This window comes from Stereum hirsutum, assembly GCF_000264905.1.
Source record: "Stereum hirsutum FP-91666 SS1 unplaced genomic scaffold STEHIscaffold_22, whole genome shotgun sequence".
Taxonomy (NCBI): Eukaryota; Fungi; Basidiomycota; class Agaricomycetes; order Russulales; family Stereaceae; genus Stereum; species Stereum hirsutum.
In genome coordinates, this window is record NW_006763152.1 from 562,060 (window position 1) to 579,871 (window position 17,812).

The window sequence follows — 17,812 nt, forward strand, 5'->3', positions numbered from 1 at the left end:
TGCTACTTTCCGCTCTTTGCTATGCACTCGATGACATGTACCGATAACGATGAAGTTGAACTCTATTTATCTTAGAGCGCAACTGATGATCTTCACAGTCGCTATAGCGTGAAATTATTACTCGGTAACTGTTGAGTACTGAGTGAAACAGCTCCCTCATCGTCAATTGACATGTCCAATATCTCTATTCCGGAAAGGGTCGGTCGACCAGAGGAGCGAACCATAAATGTCCATGTCCACTCGCAAGAGGATACATACAGTAATGCATAACAAAGCTAGGCCCTCTTTGGATATCCTGTGTGAAACATTCACTCTGCAACGACTCTCTTCCGTACTACAGTATGCAGAGTGCTCCGGAAAATGTCACTTGTGTCTGGGCATCCGGGACTATGATCTTCCGTGGACAACCATACGATATCTGTCATTGATCACCCATACCTGGCATGGGGAGGTTCCGAGAGCCTCGTTTCCTGACGTGATGCAGTACCAGCCCAGCGGGACGGGATATCAAGGCTGTTCTACCTGGCCAAGCGCCACATAACAGGGGGTGTAGAACTGACTTACACACGCGTTTATAGCAAGAAGGCCCACGGTCCGCTATCTCAGGTATCTTTGGCCGGTGCTAGCATGCAGAAAAAACAGCCGTACAATGCCCGACAGACCTATATGGTGTGAGGCCACAGACGCAGTTGAATTCAATACTACATTGTACGCGCCATGATTCATGAAAGACAGCATAGCCAATCGGTCGAATAGCTCATACGCGGACAAGAAAGACCAAGCATGTCTATGAACGGTCGGAGACACCTATCCACAAAAAGCTGAACGTGGATGGGGATCGCGCCCCTACCTCCAGCTAGACACAGGCCGAATCGTCGTACGACGTTTGACTGTCAATCATATAGAAGGCGGTATAGCGCATATAGTAAGCACTGAAAAAAGAAGCAACGTGTAGTATTCATGAGCTCCCAGAAATGACCTGTCCGTTCGAGCAGGTGACTCCCGAGTCAGTAGAATTGTTAGTGAGAATCCCTCCCGCGCCGTATGTGTCTGCATCCGATACGAACTTGTATGCCACATTTCCCTGCACGTTCAAGTGGCTATTTGCATAGACTGTGGCGCCACATTCTGACGGTGCGCTGCATGTGTGAAAGTGACGGAGAAAGTCGAGTGTGGTTAGTTGGAGGGAAACGAAAAGGGAAAACAAAGTGGACAAGAGCGTACGTGACGTTGACGTTGTCGAGGTGGATGTCTGTGCATTTGCCCACGGAGCAGGAAAGTGCGACTCCAGTGCCGCCATACTTTCCGGATGCTGTGCCGTGTTGATTCGTAAAGCTAACCGGAGACGTCGCATCCGGATATCAAGATCAGTGCCTTGAAACTTGGAAGTGGAATGGAAGGACTCACTAAACGTGAGAGACCGTCATATTACTGGGATTGGCGAGACACTCGTCTGAGTCAGTCTTGTAACAGTTATCTACGAAAAAATGATTATCAGGGCTAAGTCATGCTACAGAGTGATGATTTGAAACGGTGCAGCACATACCGATAGTAATTGGGCTATCATTATTCTCGTGCTGGAAGTTAGAGAACACGATCTGATCTACATAACCGTAACCGCGGCCGGCACCACCCCACGTCTTGACGCGAGGACCGTTCTCCGAGTTCTGGATGGTAACGTTGTTAACATACACATTCCTCACAATATCTATGAACAGGACAATGTTCATTCGCAGCTACGAAGGCGGATGTACAGAGTAACGTACCTTTTTGACCATCAGTTTCTCCAAGGCTCCCGACGCTGACACCGTGGCTTCCGTTACACCAGATATCGCTAATGAATATGTTGGTAGCATTCGGCTGTAGTAGAATGAGAGATAGACGGCGTTAGAGTGATAAGAATGAGGCGTAATGCGAGTCTATGCATACCTTGAAAGACATACAGTCGTCGCCGTTGGATATCCGCAGACTGTGTAGGGTGACGTATGAACTATCGTAGATGTCAACTCCGTCAGTCTCGCGGTTACTCTCACGGCCCAGAGCCCAGGTATCGGAGCGAGAGCGTATGTTCAGATCCTGTAGAGAGACAGCGGAATCATTGTTAGTTCTTGACACGCAGATAAAGCTCACTTAGAAGGAAGATGAACATACATGAATTAGTACGTTCTTAGACGAGTGAACAAGGATGGTCCATCGTGGTGACTGGCGGATGTTGAGGTTGCGAATGACGAGATTGTCGCCCTGAGAAACAACGTGACTGATCAGGAGTGGTCAGCACAGATAGTTCACGCGGAATAAACGGACCTTGTAAGCAAGCATGAGATGGGGAGGACGAAGACTATCGTTCGCGATTCGCGCATCGTAAAATGTCTGAGAATTCAAGCACGTAAGTCAGCCATTGATGGTCCACGCAGAAGCGACTCCACATACCTGCCCGTTGCCGTCGATGGTACCAGTGCCCTCTCCATCCAATATGACGTCCTTGCCTCCAAACAACCATGCCGCAGAGTTTTCTTGGTAGGTGACATTGAAGGCGTTGTCTCTCCAGTAGTCCACCTAGATGTTCGTAACATGTCAGAACAATATCTTGGACGACCCAAACGAAAGGTACATACGTCCGGATTCAGAGTCAGATTCCCCAGAAAACGCACGTGTACCTTACTCAACCCGGTCGTGTTCAACTTGGTTCCGATGAGTAGGTTCTCGGTCTCGGGAATGAGTACCTCGACACATCCCTAGAAGTAGTGTCGAGTGAGCCTACATAGGTAGAAAGCTTCAACAAGTATATGTATGACGCACCCTAAAAGCCTGCTCGATAGCAGGCGAGTCGTCGCCACCACTCGCCGTCAGTGTGCAGTTCGTTTGCACCTGACAAGAAGCGAAAGAAGCGAAAAGCATGATAAACAGAAAACTACGTGCAGGAACCATGTTGAAGAGCCGTGAGTGAAAGTGCTCAGTATAATGTCCGTCAATCTTTCATCATTATATACATACGGACAAAGCGAAGGCACCACTGGTGCACGAAAGGAAGGTCATAGCCTGTCTCAGAATCACTAAAGAAAACACGGCTTGTGACTGTGGGACATGACCCCAAGAGAACAATACTGAAATCATTGGACAGCGCGAGGGCGGTCACCCGATCGCACGAAAGTGCGCGGGCCGGCGGCCTGCAGTCATATTGGTTCTCTGTCGTGATATTAGCCGGCGGACCGCACAAAGCTGACAGGCCCGACAGATCGACACACACTCCTGACCCCCATGAATTTAACCCCGATTTGGCGTCTAGTAAAATGGCGGGGATAAATATGATATTTAGCAGCCAATTTAGCATTCCTTCTCGCGCTCGTTAAATTCTAAACATATCCGCTTGCTCTAGGACGAATAAATGTATGATTTACACCACTCTACCTGGCCATGTAAATTTGTTCATTTGCACTGGTCAAATGGAAGGGAAATAGGTGATTTATTACTGAAGCATTTATCTTCGGGATGAACTGCAGAATATTTGACATTTATCCTCGCTCAAAATGCCCGGTAAAGTATCATATTACCAACATTTTACGTACATGAAAATAAGGAAGAATACGACATTTATGGAGACCCAAAATTGTCTATTTAAACAGACCGAAAAGATTCAGGTAAACAAGACATTTATACTGAATAATCGAAGCCCATTTTTCCATCCAGGAAATCCGTGAGTGTAAATGTCCAACGCTGGTGCTTGGCGGCCCGTCCAGCAACTGGCGTGTCAGTGTGGCCCGGTGCAAAGCAAGTGAGAGCAAACATATAAAACGAGCAGCACAGACTGCATACAAAAAAATTGTATCCCTGTCTACTGGAGTGCTGCTGCAATTCTATTCTGATGGAGGTTTCGTAAAGTAATAAAGGTGGGAGGTAACCTCGCCTCCCACAGTTTTCCGTAAATGTCCGCCCTCGCCCGATTACTCCTCTCCATCGCCAGCATCTTCGGGGCAGATACTTAGGTATGTACAGGTTTTTGTATTGTGCTCGACGACAATGTGGCGGCAACAGGCGGAGAAAAAAAGTGTGTGGATCCTTCAACGGTCACAACACCGCTCGCCGACGACCTCACGAACCTCGGCATTTCCTCAATCACCGACTAGACGGGCGTGAAGTCGACCTCATTCGGCGTCCCACCGCTTTCTCCTCCATGATCTCCACCGTCTCTACCATACTCGCGCTCCAAGTCTCCTCCGGCTTCAAGTGACTCACCACCGGTACCGCCTCCACTTTACTCAACCTCTCCTTCGTTGTCCTCCTCTTTCACTTTAGGCCACCCTCCATACGTTTCACACTCTGCGCTGAAACACCTGCTCTCCCTTCCTCTCCATCCCACAGCCGCCTCCTGTATCCTCTCTACCAGCGGATACAGCCTCCTCCTCCTCAGCATCATGCCTCTCTCACCCACGCCTCCCTCACCACCGACGCGCTCCTCACGTACACGATGCGCGCCGATAGCCCTCCGATGTGTATTCGTGCGTTTTGAGCGCTATGGTGTCGATGTAGGGTCGTGCTGAGTGGTGGTGGTGCGACAGGGCGATACTCACCGGGCCATATACTTTCGAATTGAAAAGACCGGTATGGGACGCGACGATTGGCGTCGCACGATGCACGGACCTCGGGACGACGTATCTCATACAGCGGCACAATCGTGCTTTCTTACTACGACACGACCCTAACTTTCTCAATCGCCGGACAGCCTCTGGCCACTGGTGTCATCCTCTCCAAGATCATAACCGCCACAACCAGGGCCTTTTTCGACATCGGTCTTGTCTGTTCAATTTTCGGCACGACGAACAGGTGGGTGATTAGGGTGTGGTAGGTGCTATTGAGCGGGGAGGACGTACAATTCAAGCACGAGCCTGTGGTAGATGGAGAGACCGCGGCAGCCGGGGGACTGGAGGGAGTTGCCGGAGGGGCAGACGGGGGGGAGGTAGATTGTGAAGAAGAGGAGGTAACGGAAGAATGGGTCGAGGTAGGAGCTTGAGTAGCGTGTTTGTTTGCATTTCTGTGGGAGCGAGAGGATCAGTGAGCTGCGTAAGTACAAGCGGACAAAAGGAAGAAGTGAGGGATCGGGACTAAGTAAAGTGAAGGTCTGTCCATGCGTGGCACAGAAGACGAATATCTGAGCAAACAGCCTGATGTCGTGGCTGTGATCACACCGGCTCGAGCACTGTAGTGACAAGCAACCTATACAAAGTAAGATGGAGTAAAAGAGGGCCGACATACCTTGCCTGTTTCTGAGGCTTGCCCATTTGCTTCCCCCTTTCTAAGTGAATCGTCCTGCAGCAAAAAAAAAGATGTCAGTCAACAAGTTCAGTCACACAAACCCCCACGAAACGCGCTCAAATGTGGGTGCCCAAAGAAGGCAGTCACAGTCATTTCGGAGAGCGTACGGGGGTATATCCGGTTACGAAGTGCCACACAAAATGTTGGCTTTCTCGCATGCGAGCAAGCAATGTGTCTCCGTACATAATTCCTCTCCAAAGAGAGCGCAAAGATACGCCAGCCTGCTATCAGGAGCTCCACCACTACGTCCATCGCAGCTACGAGACTAAGCCCGTTATACGCAGTACCGCTCGTGTGCGAAAGGCGTACGACTCCTTCGCTAGCGACTCTCCCATCCATTCGGTGGCAAGCAACCCACGCCTCCCTTTGCTAGCAGCTCACGCATCACGCAAATTACACGCGGTAAAAACAGAGCCTGCAGTGAGCTCTAAGATTGGAGTTCACGGGGTGGGAATAGTCATATAGCTCCATGAAGACCAACGCACGACCATCAGAGGCGCGTCGCGCATTGCTCTTCAACCAATCCCAGCCCAAGCTCGACAACGACGAGCCTCACTACATGCACACCCCGTCATCTCGCCACGCAATCGAGGAAGACGGACAATAACAGAAAGAAACACTGCCTGAAAAGTATGAAAAATGACATACCCCATCGTCACTTTCCTGTTCACATTTTCAGCAGCAGCCTACTTCGACCCCTGTACTTTCGTAGATTTCGAGCTAATCTTCGGAAGTGCCAATGCCGAGTTCGCCCTCAGCGCCGATGCGGACGCGACGGCGGGTGCACGTCGCGTGACGACCATCGTTTGAATAGTCAGGTTTTTGCCCTTGAGGTCACGGTAGGAGACTCAAGATGTTGACTGAAAGTCGTAGACGGGAGTGGGGATGATCGAATAAGGTGGCGAGGCGTGACGGTGATGGCTGCAAGCATGATCAGTGTTAGCCCCTACAAAGTAGGTAGGGCAAAGGCAAAGAGAAGAGTCGTGGATGGAAGGTGGAGAAGGTGAGCGTCTTCTTCGACGGCGAGACGTGTCCACGCAAGTGTGCCATAAGCGTAAACCAAATTGCCCTCTCCACTTCACGTATCTCTATTGCAAAGCAAAGTGCATAAGTGTAGAAATAATACGATGATGTGTGACCGAAGGCTTACATCCAGCCAACCATACTTCAAGCCCTTCGAAATGCCACAGGTTTCGGCCAATGCATGCGCCACCCTACAGAAACCGAGTGCAGACCTTACAAGCATGTCTTTCCTCTGCTTCGTCTTTTGCTCACTTAAGATTAGCCACATATCTTTGCAGCATTTCGGATCGTGAAGCTGGCATGGAGCTTCCCGTGGCCACGAACAGTATCCATATGACGAGCGACTGGACGATGGCGGAAGAGACTATGTAGATGAAGTACCAGTGTTAGTGAGGAAACTGTCGAAGATATGGTCCTGTGCAAAGGAGATGTGAGGACGAAAGCAAAGAAGAGGAGATGCCGTGAATGCGACTTCACGTCTTCGCGCCTTTGGAGACGTCTTTCGCGCGGATTCCTGTCTCCTTCGCAGCTTTTTGTGGTGATCTTCGTCTTCTCTGCCATCTTTTGCGTCAAAACACGTCTCCGAGATCTTTGGTGTGGCGACATGGCTATCATAAGTCCATGAAAAAAATTCAATCTTCGTTGATGGTACTGGCTTGAGGCTAATTCACTTTTGTTTCATGCCGTGTTCTTTGCGCGAACGCCCATCTCCATACTTCCGACTTGTGGGAGGGGACTCACCTTAGTCTCCGGTTCCTGATACCACGTCTTTTCGCGCTAAACCGCGTCTTCTTGCGCTGATCCACGTCTTTTTGCGCTGATCCGCGTCATCGCTGCTGCCTTTTCAGATTTTTTTCACATGCATTCCCATCTTCATGGCCATCTCTTGCATGGTTTCAGTTCTCTATGCCCTCTGCTCTTCAGAACTTACGAAGCTGATTAGTCTATCAAGAGATACTTCTGCGCTGCAACACCCTCGAGACTCGTATGTGCGAGGCCGAACGGACTTGAGAGGTAGCGAGGAAAAAGACGAACGAGACGTCTTTTCTTTCGTCGGAGATGACTTTTTGTCCGGTCGGACGCGAGGGAGACTGTTTTTGACCGCGAGAAGTCGCCGAAGATGTCTTTCTGTCCATAAGAGGCGCAGGAGACGTCTTTTTGCGCGAAACCACAGCTTCAGAGACGTCTTTTCGCGCAGAACCACGTCTTCGGAGACGTCTTTTTGCCCAAATCCACGACTTCAGAGACGTCTCCTTGTGCCTCTCTCACTCTCTATCAAAGGATACGCCCTCTCTCTTGTACTGAAATATATATGACATTCTCTCCGCTATCTGACCTTGTATGAATTCAAGTAACGCTCACACCGTTGTTACCTCGACTGTTGAGTGAGACAGTGTACTGACCGCCGAAGATATCTTTTTGCCCGAATCATGGCTTCGGAGAGCATAGAACCACATCTTCCCACGTCTTAACCGTCTTCTGCGTTACTTCCGGACAAAAAGACATCCCTAACACTTCTTTCGGACGACTTTCATTCTCGCCACGCGGCCTGGCGATGGCACATGCAGCACTGAGTGTGCTCGCCACCTTGATAGCTTGTGGCTGCATTCGTGGACTTTGTCCTTTGCACGGAGTTCCCTGCAAGATTGTGACTGAATTCCATCGTTCCAACGTCCATTCCAGTCTGTGCTCTCCTCTGAACGCTCACTTAAACGCCAACGAACAGGCTGGAATTGTCAAATCGAGCTGGGGAATGGGTGGTCGGACGGTCAGGAAGTAGTCGGTGAAGAAGGGGTGGAGGTGTTCGACCTTCGGTGCGAGTGCTCTCCTTCGCTTCGGCTCCCGGTACGCTCCTTGCTATTTTGTTTCGTTTCGTTTCGTCTCATTCCTGTCCCTTTTCTTTCTTTCCTTCTTTCTTTCTTTTATTTTCTTGTTCGTTACCGTTTGGTATTGCGAACCATCTCCATCGTCCAAGAGATGTTGAGCTATCTGCTCCATCCGATCGCCTCTCCTGCACCGCCAATAAATATGTGGAACCCACGACGTGTCGGCGGGCGCCTATTCGTACCAGAGCAAGCGACGCTCGCTCGCTTATCTGCCACTTTCGCGCACGTTAACTTTATCGTTCATGCGTCGGTGGGTACTTACTGCGATAGCATCGGCGACACTTACTGGAACTCAAACGAGTGAGGTCTGAATGACCCGAGTACAGCGAGCGGGCGGCGCTCGCTCGTTCATGCAATATCACTCTCATTCTCACCTCCGCACTTCTCCGCTACTCGCTGACGACTTGTTGTGGAACCTACGATACGTCGACGGCGCCCTTTATGAGCCTCTTCACTCTCTTGCTGCAGCCTGAGAGGGGTGGTTATTCAGTTCATACTCATTTTGTGGGTTTCTACCTGTTTCGCTGTTCCGTTTATTTGTCAAATGACAGTTTCGGTGTTTATACCCCTTCCCCTCCCCTTTCTTTCAACGCGCTATAGGTCCACCTGTAAGTCCTCAGCCCATTCGGGTGTACAACGCACGCTCACTTGTTTGATCCTTTCGGGTCCTCGTGTCGCGTTCGTTGTGGCTCCTCCCTTGCGTATTTGCGTGCCGAACGTGCTCGCGCACCGCGCGCACTCGCTCTTGTCGTACACCTTCCTCACCTTGGCGAGGCCGTTATCCCGCAGGAATGACACCTGAGTACGAACCCCCTGGTCTTGTTTCTGGTGATACGGTCCCTTCGATATCGTTCCTGCTGACTGTCATCTCACTGAGGCCATCCATTGACCAGGCCGTCACCGCCGGTTAATCACTCCCTCTGTCCAAAGACGGAGACTGGCCGATCCTTCTCGTACGTCTATCTCGCCCTTATACTAACGTACCGCACGTCAGCCCATTCCCTTCAGTGGCTTTGCCTGCAAGCAGGGTGAAGCTGAGCGGGTTCTTATCTTTACCGGCCCCAACACCTTTCGGTCAGGACGACGAGGTCAATGAACGGTCACTTGCAGAAGATTCTCACCTAGATCGGCTCCTTATGTCACGGTCGCTACCAGAATTGTCCGTCCTCTACGCTGGCTTCGGATTCGCTTACCGTGAAGGCCTTGACAACATTTTCGTCCTCAGTGGTATCCCCATTGCCGTGCCCACTGTTTTGTCCATCATTCAGATCAGCATGCTCACCACCGACAAGCTCACCATCGACCGCAGCACTATCAAGCCCTACAGCCCCTTCTCCGCCGACGATCATATCCTGCTCACTGCTGAAGCTTGCCGTGCGTCGTGCGTCGGTCTTCGTGGAGCTCCCAACGAATGACGACCCCAAAAACACGATCGTGACACCACCTGCATCCCCAGCGTTTAGAAGCAGCCCTTTCAACTGGAAAGGCTTAAGATAGATACTGAAGGTGCACAGGATCTGCGAAAGGAACGACGACCACAAGATGGAGATAGCCAATCAAACAAACGTACGCACTTTTTCGTACCATACTTTCTCGTTCCCCAATTTTTAGCACCTCAGGTGCTTGTAAGTTTTGTTATATTTTCTTTTATTCCTCATTTCCTTTCGTTCTGTTCAAGTCTAGTAGAAGTCATACGACGTGTCAGTGATGCTCGCGACACGTGCGGGTCTTTCGTGTCATTGTAGCGTACTACTGCGTACGCTCACTCTCCTTTCGTTTTTTTCAGCGGACTCCCTTATAGATCCATAGACCACTCTCAAATGAGATCACCTCATCAAGCTCGAGATTAAGCTGCGACATCGACGCGCTCGCCTAGGCCGCGTTCATCTGTGATGCTTGATTTCCTCGCTTACCGCCGGTACCCTCGCCAGCACGTTCACTCTCACCGCTCTCACTCACGCGGTCCCTTCTCAATGCTCCTTCTCACGTCTTGAACCCTCTTGAACGCGGTCAGCACGTCGGGCTCGCGATTAGAATGCGGATAGCGCTTTAACCTTATCAGCCTCCGCGCTATCTTCAATCCTCCCCGTGACGATACCAGGAAGACTATCGACGACGCTCTTGCTCTCAGTGTCAAGGTCGAAATGGTCATCTTGGTATCGGCAACCAAATGTACCGCGCTAAGGTTCCCAAGGACGGAGACAAGCACCGCACTCTCGACGGTCACTTTCACGTACGCATATCGTTCGCCGGTGTCGTCCCTGAGTATAGATTTGAGATCGTGAAGCGTCCAGGCATGTGTTTTTTCACCATTTCTATTGCTCCCCGTCATTCGCTCTTCGTGATGCTGACTTGCGTTGCTCTTTCTAGGTTCTTGGTCATCTTTGTGCCATGACTGGTGACAGTGCTGACAATGTGCCCTGCCTTGTGCTGTGGCGACGGCGGTATCGTCGTCGAGGCTGTGGTACCGCCGACATTGTCTTGATTGAGCCCGGTCACTTCACCACCGTCCACGGCATTCGCGGTTCTCGTGTTACCTTCCAACGTACGTGTAACTACTCCATCCTTGCTCCATCCACGCCTGTACCATCACCGCCGTATTGTAATCTGCTTTGCCACACATGCGTGCTCCTATGAATCTCTATTTCTGCCATTGAACCCTGGAGATTCAGGGAGGATAAGGCCTGCGAGAACCCTGAGTGTGATGGTGTCGATGCCACAGACTCGGAATCATGTACGGTCAATGTACGGTGCTGTGGTCTTTAGACCTTCATAATTTATCCAGGATAAATGCCAATTATACCACGGCATTGATCCTTTCGATAAAGGAATTATCTGAGTGAGGAATAAATGAGGATAAATGACAGATTTTACCCACTGATGGAGTCACGGTAAATGCCACGTTTATCTTGGTTATCAAATCACGATAAATGATATCTTTGTCCTGAGTAATAAGACGGGTTAAATGCACATTGAACACATTTTTACGTGCACGATAAACTTCAACTTTTCACGTTGTTTACGCTGAATGAAAAGAGGAGTTGAATGTGTCATTTACTGAGCCAATACACGGACTAAAATTTTGATTTTTCCGACCAGAAAAATATCACATTTAACTCTACTTGTACGGTTAGGTAAATATTGGCTAAATGTGGCGGAAAATTTGATACTTAACCTCCGCTTTTTCCACGCGATAAATGTCCGGGTGAATTCATGGGGGTCAGGAGTGACAGGATCATGAGAACTGAGAACGTTACCCATGTCATTTTACAGTCCACGATATGACGACTAAACGAAATGAGAAGTATTGGGAAAGCCGCACTAGGCTGCTTCTTGAGTAGAGGTCGCAGTCCCGAGAAGGCACTCAGGCACAAACTCGCTACGACTCACTGATTTCTGGTGCACGCCTGGGATACGGAGATCGTTTCAGAGGTGCCATCTGTACGAGCCTGAACTATCAGAGACGTAGCATTCCGTTCCCGAGTTGTCCCCGAGTGGTCAGCGTTATGAGTGTCCTCCCAAAGCGAACTTGAACAGGTAACGATCATAGCCTCTATAGTCTAAGTGCGGAAGACAGAAGAAGAAAACACTTGACAAATGAGGAATCGGTGTTTCTGACGCAAGTATCGGGAAGGTACGAGAGTGAACCAAGGTGTACAATGACGGGGCTGAGAAAGCACGACATGACACTCATCCGATGTCATTGTATCGGCTAACTCCGATGACCTTTAGAATTCAACACGAACAAACAACTGCCACCGGTTTGGCTCATAGCTGTGCTTGCCTGTTATCTCTGCCTGGTGTTTGAGTCTTTCGACAGTGATTTTCCTGGCCATACAACAGAGACCTCCTTGGCTGATGCCTCTCGTCTAGCATTTTCTACTTTTGTGCTCAAAGCTTCGTCCATCACCTGTGACTGCTGTCGTCCAACTTGTCTTCACATGCTGGAGACGACAGGGTCCTGGACGATGTCAAGTGCCACCGCCCTTGGTTAGCTGCCACTTCCCTTGGTAAGACTGCCTCATTCACTCTATTCGTCTCTATCTCTGATAAAGGATTCTGCATTCTCTTCCATTGTGTCTCCGTACTAGTTCTTCCGCCGTCCTCGACCGTGTCGCTTCGACGAATACTCCATCGTTGACCGACATATTCGTCGCTCGCTCCTCAACTTGTGATCCATCCTCTACGCATCCCCCACTTGCTCCCAACCTTAAGGTATCCGCGGCGTAGAGAAGGGAAGAAGAAGGACACGAAGGAAACGTACATCGGAGTTCTTGTCAACGAAAGGTATGTTCCTCGCTTCTACTTATCCTCCGTCCAACCACTCACATCGCCATGCGACCTTAGCACCACTATAATTGCCTCCAAGCTTAGCTGTCTCTTCCTTATGTCAAGCTTTGCTACAATGTCGCTACATCCGCGTACGACCCGCTCCCCTTCATGCCTCGCATAACTGGGAGCCTCTGTCGTGCTTACTGTCTCCATCTCGTCATAGATATGTATGGCCCCTTAGTTTGTCGACTCGTTATCGTTGATATAAACTGTGTCGAGGCCAAAGGAGAATTCGAAGCGCATGGTGGACATCGCTTGTTGTTGAGAGGCTTCCGGAGAGTAAGTACAAGGGACGGAGGAGCAATGCGTCTTTGAAGATCAAGGTCAGTGCCCATCTTACTCTCCTGCTCCCTGAATCCCGTGAACTGACTTGCATCTGTGACACTGTGCTTAGACGTACCTCGGCGCCGACGCAGAAGTTACTGGTTATGTGCCAGGCAAGGGCAAGCATATGGGTTCGACGGGGCGTTGAAGTGTAAGATTCCATCTGGAAAGGTACGCATATATCTTTCCCAATCGAAATCCCCCGTAACAGCCTTGAATAGAAGTCCACACCCCTATCAACGATTTCGCGAACAACCGGCTGATATATCATGTTGTCATCGTAGACCTTCGGCGTCGGCAGTGACAAAGGTTGGGCCATTGGTCGTGTATCGATCCCAAGAGGTGACGAGGAAAGGCGCTCCGAGGTGCGTTTCTCGTCTGTGTTTTCTTTCAGACAATACACCGTTTTTTCTGGACCCTGATTATCGCTCGGCGTACGGGCTAGGCTTTCTTCCTTTGCAGACGAGGCTTCGGACAAGGCCGTGGAGAAGAACGCGGAAGGGAAGGTCTGAAGGCCCCAATAGTATGATTCCGCTTCGCCCTCTGGCGGATCTGGACGGCCCATGGTCCATGCCGTTCGCAATGAGTATTCCGTTCAGTCCAGGGCTTAGAGCAGCCGGCGGGTGGACACCCATGCACGATATTCCCGATGCACTTTTCCTTGCCCTGGATGAACGTATCGCGAAAAACGTTCACGGTGGAAAGCAGTCGTTTGTGGGTAATTCATACGCTCTTATCACGCCACTGCCAGATGTGAAGTGGCAGTATGGTACATCGCTCACGGAGGGTTCTCGACGCATTTTGAGTGTAGTGATTGTATCGTACGTGCACTGTTCCCATTCAACATCAGTATTGTCGCCTTATTCGGTCTTCTCGTGGATAGAACAAATCGTGCGCGGCCACCGATCTCCTACGTCCCTACAGATACTCTTCATTCCGCCTTGTATAGTCAATGCCACTATGTCGGCCCTCTTGATGATAAGCTCCCACATCATTGCTCCAAGCTCGAAACCTTCGACATCTTTCTGTTCGAATGCCCGGGTCCAACGCTCACTCTACTCGCGTGAAGTTGCCCCGCGTCCCTCATACGGAATTCGCGCTACTCTCGAGTATGCACAAGCTTAAAAATTCGAGCCTTGCCGCCACCACAGTGCGTACCAAGCCGTCCTCGTCGACTGCAAGCGGGTATAAAAGTAAATGTACTTACGAACGTATCATCTTCTACCGTCATACCCGAGTCTTCAGCCTTCGAGCGCCACCCGTAGCTCCGCCACATCTCTATCAGACTCTGCTTTGTCGACCCAACCCTCTGTACCCTACCGATACCGCATGCGCTTCGTAATCGCCTTCCCGCTATGAAATAATCCACCAAAGCAGTTTCGGGCCCAAGCCATCCACATCGAACGACCTCCAACTCGCCGCATCCAGGGCTCTTATTCATCCGTCGTCGACGCGTCGAATTTACGACCCTACGCTGGCGGTCTTAACTGTCGCTTCCAAGTCTTCGGGCATATACGCACAGCCTCTCATGCTACTCGTCCACGGATCGTGTACCAGTGCAAACCATATCAGCAGACCGTACTCGCCACCATTCTCCATGGGTGCACCTGAATAACAAGTTCTACCCGCACCTTCACTGGCTCTCATACCCGCTCGGTCCCTACCCCTCTTGGACGCAATATCTCCAAGCGTCCATCTGTGAGGAAGCATATGGTCTCGATGCACGACGGGTATCACTGTTCTAAGCGCATACTCCATGCGCGTTTTTGCAACGTGACGGTTTGAGTTGTATCTTGCCTTATTACCACTTGGGATAAACGGATTGGCAATGATCGTCCTCTGAACTGCTCCGTGCGGCAAAGTTCCACGAGCACGTCGCAGGAGGTAGACCGGTCGAGGGTGTGCTCGTAGTAAAGCTGGCTAGTCCTATACCACATCTACTGGGGTATCCCCGTTCTTCCTCCTTCCTCAGAAGCTGACCTGCTCGGCATGACTCGCACGGCACACACGGATTGTGGCGTCCCGTAGTTTCGATCTCAAACAACCAGCTGCTGTATTGCAGGAATATTCTGCGCCCGCTACCATATGGGAGAATACTGCACACCAGCCTATTCCGCCGGCAATGGGGAGTTGACTGTCCTGGGTTTATTCCGAACATTATGTTGTTGCTTACTGGCATACCATTCTTCACCATGGCAGTTTATTCGGGCGCAGAGCTGTCACTCGGAATGGCATACTTGGGTACTGCATCCGAGGAACGTTTTGAGCCAACTCGATAGCTGCCCTGCTTCCATAGAACCCCGTTTTCGCATGCGGACAAACTGCTCCGTCCAGCTACACACGAGGTGGGCAACAAATTTCAGAAGGGGCACTCTGAGGATACTCGTGACCGATTCGACTGTGAGGTGTCTTCGGCGGTACAGGAACAGCCAATGAGCGTTTTCGTCTTCCTTATCCCTTCACTCCAGCCGCGGCGCTGTCTTTCACCAGTTAAGGTGGGTGTAACGCAGTATTGAATTTGACTGGATTTGTGGCCTACCGTTGCATGTCTTTGGCTGAAGTTGCATAGCCTTTGTGCGACATACTAGCGGGAAAGCATGCTCCGGAACAGCGCGTCTGGGGCGCTCTTTGTAAGAGCGCCTGTGTCGGTCAGCTCTGCGCCCGTTGGTTCGTTATTCCTGGTCAAGTAGGACAGCCCTTCTGTGTGGTATCCCGTCCCGCTACGCGTCACTAGATCAGGAAACGAGGCTCTCACAACACCCTCATGCCTTTTATGGACGACTAATGGAAGGTACGGTATCATGTGGCTGTCTCGGAGACGGTCTCGTCCCGGATGCACCGCCCACATTTCCCGACACAATCCTATAACCCAGTGACGTACTCTATAGACTCTATGCGTGAAACCTTGGAAGAGCGAAGAGTGCACTCAGGATATTTACAGAGGACCTAAGGATACCATACACTACTGGATCCATCCTCTTGCGAATGAGTATCCATGCTGCGTTTTTCTGCGCGAGCCACACTTTTCGTTATAACAATACTTGATGTGTCAATCGCACTATAGAGTGACTCAGTGCTCAAAGGGCTACATTAATGCGATTTTGCTTCATCGCAACTGTGAACATGAGTCGCGTTATAACAGACATAGTTATCGGCCGTCTTTATTGTTCTACCTTCCTTCCAGTGTTAGCCAAAGGACGTGCCATCGAGCGCGGAAAAGCGCCAAAAGTAGCACGTCGACTTTCGAAAGAGCTTAGATCGTCCCGTAGGGGTGTAGCAGGTTCCTTATTCCTCCTACAGACTCCGAACAGCGAGCACGCTCGATAACGTGGGTGAACTCGAGGAATACAGCGCTGCCTTCGGAGTGAGAGTACGGTCGATGTCACTCTTTTTTGGTCGCTGTGAGCTGCATTGACATCCTCGTAGTGTATCCAGACATTTGTGGGCACCGCTTCTAGGCGTTTCTTGCTGTCCTCTATCAATATCATGTTTCTCAGCGGCAGGGACGCACCAGTATTATTCCCAGATATCTATCCGCGTGTTCAGAAACGCGTAGGCATGATATTGATTTCACTGCTCTACAGTACCGGAGGTGCTAATGCCGTTCTCGAAAGCGCTCGGGTTCTTCCTTTATACACATGGAAACCCATGATAAATCGGTCATTGCGGCCAGAAAATGGTGCGTATATCGTTACTTTTACTCTACTGGTATGGCGCACAGTGAAAGCGGCCACACCCATGATACGATATATCTCCATGTGCATTCGTCAACCGACAGTGATGCACTGTATCAGGGACGTGCGCCCTCTCAGTCGGGATATTTGTCACTATAAGGCCTCTACGCCCATTCCTTTGTGGCGTCTGATGGAATGGCAGTGCCCCGTCAGCCTCTCCCGCCCCTCCAGACGCCGCAAACGGAAAGAACGAGGCTCGCAACGCCTCCGCTTCTCTATTGGAAGCGGCCAACCGATGATTGCTCCTGATTGCCCAGGATAGTCGATAAGTTCATCATTGAGATGCAGATCGAGACGGATCAGCAGGCTGTACCCATGAAACGTTATCATGTACAGGCACTGAACCCATTGAAAACACATACACATGCATTGTGGACCTCGCCTTCTATCTATCGTTGTGCGCATTTATAGCGTATATTTGCATTCCAATAGTTGCGCCGGATCTCACCGTATGGTATTCGCTTTTGCACTACCCTCTCCAGATGTAATTGTTCGCCAATGATGCAGGTCATTACTGCTTATGGCGGAACGCCGCATGGCCTAGTGGATAGTGAATACACCTGGGTGAATGTAGGAGATCACTCTGATAGATCGGAACAGCCTTTCAGTGTTCTACGATGTTTTCAGGTCGATGACGAGCTGCCGTGAAGCAGAAACCTGTTTGATATTTGTATAGGATCGATTGGTGCCTGTCATCATCGAAAGCGAGCTTATGCTTTGAGAACCAATGACCAAGTCATCAGCAGAACATTGTACAGTACCTGGCCCTGATGCTCTCTTACAGTTCTCTGCGCTATGCAAGGGTCTGCGCTCACTGTGATATTATCACAGTCCCAAAGTTCTACGAGACTTGGCGGTTCTACTTTATGCTTGCAAAATATTGACTACATATCACTGCGCACGCGCTCTTCGAGCCATCTGACGCAGGATCATGTACCGAATAAAGTAGCTCGAAACGCAGGTATTCTGTGTCAGGGAAGATTAGGTGTCACCGTCCCACTATCAACTCATATGGATAGTATTTGCTCTTCATGCCTTTGCAAAAACGGAAGGACTAACAGTGTACCGCCGCTCTGCCCTTGTGATCTTCATGAGTTCCCCATTTTTGTTGACCTCCGGGCGCAGTTTTTCCCGAGAGATCTCCCTAGTCGATTGCTGATGCGCTCACAGTGTGAGCAGCATTCAAAGATATGATGACTGATC

General features: G+C 50.3%; 4 protein-coding genes across 4 annotated transcripts; 3 read left to right on the forward strand and 1 right to left on the reverse strand.

Moving 5' to 3' along the window:
- Positions 1-958: 958 nt before the first annotated feature.
- Positions 959-2,928, reverse strand: STEHIDRAFT_182885 (uncharacterized protein; the record flags this gene model as incomplete). Its single annotated transcript, XM_007310964.1, has 11 exons — positions 959-1,139; positions 1,225-1,335; positions 1,408-1,477; positions 1,547-1,708; positions 1,767-1,860; positions 1,930-2,076; positions 2,152-2,241; positions 2,305-2,370; positions 2,431-2,556; positions 2,616-2,735; positions 2,800-2,928. The coding sequence occupies 11 exons, from the start codon at positions 2,926-2,928 to the stop codon at positions 959-961; spliced, it is 1,296 nt and encodes a 431-aa protein (XP_007311026.1).
- Positions 2,929-4,171: 1,243 nt separating this feature from the next.
- STEHIDRAFT_163278 (uncharacterized protein) lies at positions 4,172-4,507 on the forward strand (the record flags this gene model as incomplete). Its single annotated transcript, XM_007310945.1, has 2 exons — positions 4,172-4,224; positions 4,294-4,507. 2 exons carry the CDS (start codon positions 4,172-4,174, stop codon positions 4,505-4,507), a joined length of 267 nt encoding a protein of 88 aa, XP_007311007.1.
- Positions 4,508-9,010: 4,503 nt separating this feature from the next.
- Positions 9,011-9,634, forward strand: STEHIDRAFT_163279 (uncharacterized protein; the record flags this gene model as incomplete). The annotated part of the gene is made up of 3 exons (XM_007310946.1): positions 9,011-9,021; positions 9,113-9,172; positions 9,214-9,634. 3 exons carry the CDS (start codon positions 9,011-9,013, stop codon positions 9,632-9,634), a joined length of 492 nt encoding a protein of 163 aa, XP_007311008.1.
- A 3,766-nt stretch (positions 9,635-13,400) lies between these two features.
- Positions 13,401-13,942, forward strand: STEHIDRAFT_135583 (uncharacterized protein; the record flags this gene model as incomplete). The annotated part of the gene is made up of 2 exons (XM_007310947.1): positions 13,401-13,696; positions 13,759-13,942. 2 exons carry the CDS (start codon positions 13,401-13,403, stop codon positions 13,940-13,942), a joined length of 480 nt encoding a protein of 159 aa, XP_007311009.1.
- Positions 13,943-17,812: the final 3,870 nt, after the last annotated feature.